This window comes from Trypanosoma equiperdum, assembly GCF_001457755.1.
Source record: "Trypanosoma equiperdum strain OVI genome assembly, contig: ctg_162, whole genome shotgun sequence".
NCBI lineage: Eukaryota > Euglenozoa > Kinetoplastea > Trypanosomatida > Trypanosomatidae > Trypanosoma > Trypanosoma equiperdum.
In genome coordinates, this window is record NW_027123649.1 from 5,963 (window position 1) to 8,946 (window position 2,984).

Here is a 2,984-nt window from a genome sequence, read left to right on the forward strand (position 1 = left end):
TTATAAGAAGCTCTTTCTCCGGTGTATCGGACTGTGACTGCTAACCTGGCAGTTAATCTCTCACTCTTGTTGTTCATGCCTTGTAGTCGGTACAAAGATACATTTATACACACGTAAGGGTATTAGCCAGGAAAGGAAAAGATAGTAAAACATCAGGTATACACCGATAATGAATGGTCGTACACGGGTATTGTTTACTGCCGGGGTGCCAACACCTCCCAACTGTGCGCACAACGTTGTTATTTCCGGTGGAGGAATTGTAGGAGCCGCCGCAATGGCTGCACTTCAGAAACTCAGAGCGCGTTTTCTCGCAGAAAGTGTCGGAGCTGAAGGTTCCGTTTCACATAATGTGCACTCGAGGTGTTTGTCTCGACTCCTCCTTGCGGATCCCATGGCACGACCGCATTACGACGCGGCGAATATCATGCATAACCTACGCACTGTCAGTCTCACACCGGTATCGAGCAAGTTGTTGGATAACCTCGGCTCCTGGAAACGATTGCAAACGAAGCATGCCTATTATCGTATTGCCCTTCGGCACGAGCGCACGAATGGGCCAGTCGCTCCGGACCAATCCTCACAAGAGAAGTCCAGAAATTTTTTTGTGAATGGCCCTTTGGGTAACGGCACATCCACGGCGGAGCCGCTGCTCGAGTTCACGAACTTAGACAGCCCACTTGGGTTCATTTGTTACAATTCAGACATTAACACCACACTGCTTGATGTTGTCGAGGAACAAATGAAACAATATCAACAACCTTTGGGAAGTGACGGGTGTGGAGTTCAGGAGCAACCCACCGATTGCATTGAATTCGGCTCATCCTTGGGATCATATTCGCTTCCTCATCGTAATATCGTCGATGGTCCTGCAGGTCGGGCAATTCTGCGGAAGTCAGTGGGTGATCAGCCGGTTGAGTTTTCGCTGCTACTTGGCTGTGAAGGGCGTGGCGGTCACCTGCGCGAATCTCTCGGTTCAGCACTGGTGCAGCACGACTACGCGCAAACCGCCTTTGTTTGTACAGTTCAGTTGAAGCGGCCCGCGGATGGCAACGTTTGTTGCTTTCAAAACTTCTTCACGAATGGTGACATCATTGCGTTGTTACCAACGTCTGAAGACACTTCTAATATTGTCTTCTCCACAACGGCCGAGCATGCCCGCGAGCTAGCCGCTGCGAAGCAATCGCAACTTGTAGAAGAACTTAACCGATGCCTTCATGCATTTGCCCCACGCGACATCCCGCTTATCATCAGTGTCCCGGAAGTTGAACTGGGCGGCAAGACAGTACGCGCGCAGGGGATGTTTCCGGTAAGACTCAGCGTTGCTCTTCAACCCTTCGGCCCCCGTTGCCTTCTCCTCGGTGATGCCGCGCATGGGATTCATCCTTTTGCCGGACAAGGATTAAATTTGGGACTCTACGATGTCTGCGCACTGGTGGAAGTGCTGGAACGGGCGGTAAGAAGTGGCCAAGATATTGGTAGTGTCATCGCCGTGGGGCAACCATTTGCCGCTGCAATGATGTCCCACACTGGGATCATGATTACGGCAATGGAGAGTGTATTTGGGCTTCTCGCCACAATGCCTGGTTTGAGTTGTACTGGGATGAGTGTGTTGCAGAAGCTGCCACTGGTATCGTCATTGGGTAAACAATCTATCATTCATGTGGCATCAGGTGGCTTTTTCGCATCGCACCACCGGGAGTCATTTCTCCTTGCATAAAGCGTGTGAGCAATATCCTCCTACTTTTCCTCGCGTACACGCACCCCTGTGGTCTAATGAACTGAGGTGCATATATGTGTGCTGGAGAAAGTACATGATTGGTTTTCCGTTGGTGTTCTTGTTGTTTTTCGTTTTTGTCGTTGGCCACATAAATAGAGGATGTGACATTATGGCTTTCCTCTTGTTTTATTGGAAAGAAGAGTACATGGTTTATTCACCATAAATTGTGCGTTTTCCAGTGCGCGCGCATACGTACTCATTCGCTCCCACCAGCTTTCTGACCGTTTGGGTCTTTTTTTCTTCTTCTATTTTTACTTTTCATCCGCTTGCAACTGACACGTATCGACGGTGTCCTCTTTATATGATTTATTTCCCCCTCTTCACTTTTTTTCATCTCTGTTTAACACGCGCATACACGCCTCCGTGTAATTTCATTCACGTAAAACTGCTGTAAGAAGGGGTGGCGAGCCAGTTCATTTATCGTGAAGTAGTGTGCTTTGTAGTTAGTACGGTTGCTTTTTTCACTCTCGAGTTTATTCAAATTGTGCCTCATACATCATTGAACAACCGCTAAGTGCAACATGAAGCCCGCCACTATTCCACATGGCAAAAATGATGCGGAAGGGGCCGGGGCGAGGATGTACGAAGGAATGAATACACTTCAGAAGGAGGAGCTGAATGATTATTTAATCAGTCAAATGGGACCCGGAACTAAGTGGCATGATGAAATGTCGGATGTTGTTAACACCATCATACGGCAAAGGTCTATCAATGGTGAGCCGCTTGACGTGCATGATGTATTGAGTGAAGCACTGCCGCACTGCCAACTTGCCATCTCGCATGAAGTACGGGATGGATTGTTTCGTCGTATCGCAGGAATGTGCACCACAACAGATGTTTGAGTGCACATGTTTGTTAGTTTGTTTGCTTTTGGAACTCTTGTGGAAACGGGCAAACTGTGGAGCGGCGACGCGAAACCGCTCTTTCGTCACAGCGGAGTTGCCAATACCACCGGCGATGTTTCTCTTCCTCCCTTTTTTTTTCTTCTTTGGCTTGTCCTCCCCTTTGCATGCAACACCTCCTTTGCTTTCCATATTATTCTGTGCGCAGCAAACTCGTCGTTGTTGTTGCTCTTCTTCACTTTGCTCGAGCAAAATGCTGAAATGAGTGAGTGTTGGACCTTATAGAAGGCAAAAAGAATGAAAGGGAAAAGCACCTTTCGTGCACGTACGCCCATGCACTGAAATATATATATATATATATATAT

General features: G+C 48.1%; 2 protein-coding genes across 2 annotated transcripts; both read left to right on the forward strand.

Annotated features, from left to right (window-relative positions):
- Window positions 1-169: 169 nt before the first annotated feature.
- On the forward strand, window positions 170-1,717 carry TEOVI_000040200 (Monooxygenase, putative; the record flags this gene model as incomplete). Its single annotated transcript, XM_067222425.1, has 1 exon — window positions 170-1,717. One exon carries the CDS (start codon window positions 170-172, stop codon window positions 1,715-1,717), a length of 1,548 nt encoding a protein of 515 aa, XP_067078526.1.
- Window positions 1,718-2,298: 581 nt separating this feature from the next.
- Window positions 2,299-2,619, forward strand: TEOVI_000040300 (Transcription factor e(y)2, putative; the record flags this gene model as incomplete). The annotated part of the gene is made up of 1 exon (XM_067222426.1): window positions 2,299-2,619. The coding sequence occupies one exon, from the start codon at window positions 2,299-2,301 to the stop codon at window positions 2,617-2,619; it is 321 nt and encodes a 106-aa protein (XP_067078527.1).
- Between the last annotated feature and the right edge of the window lie 365 nt (window positions 2,620-2,984).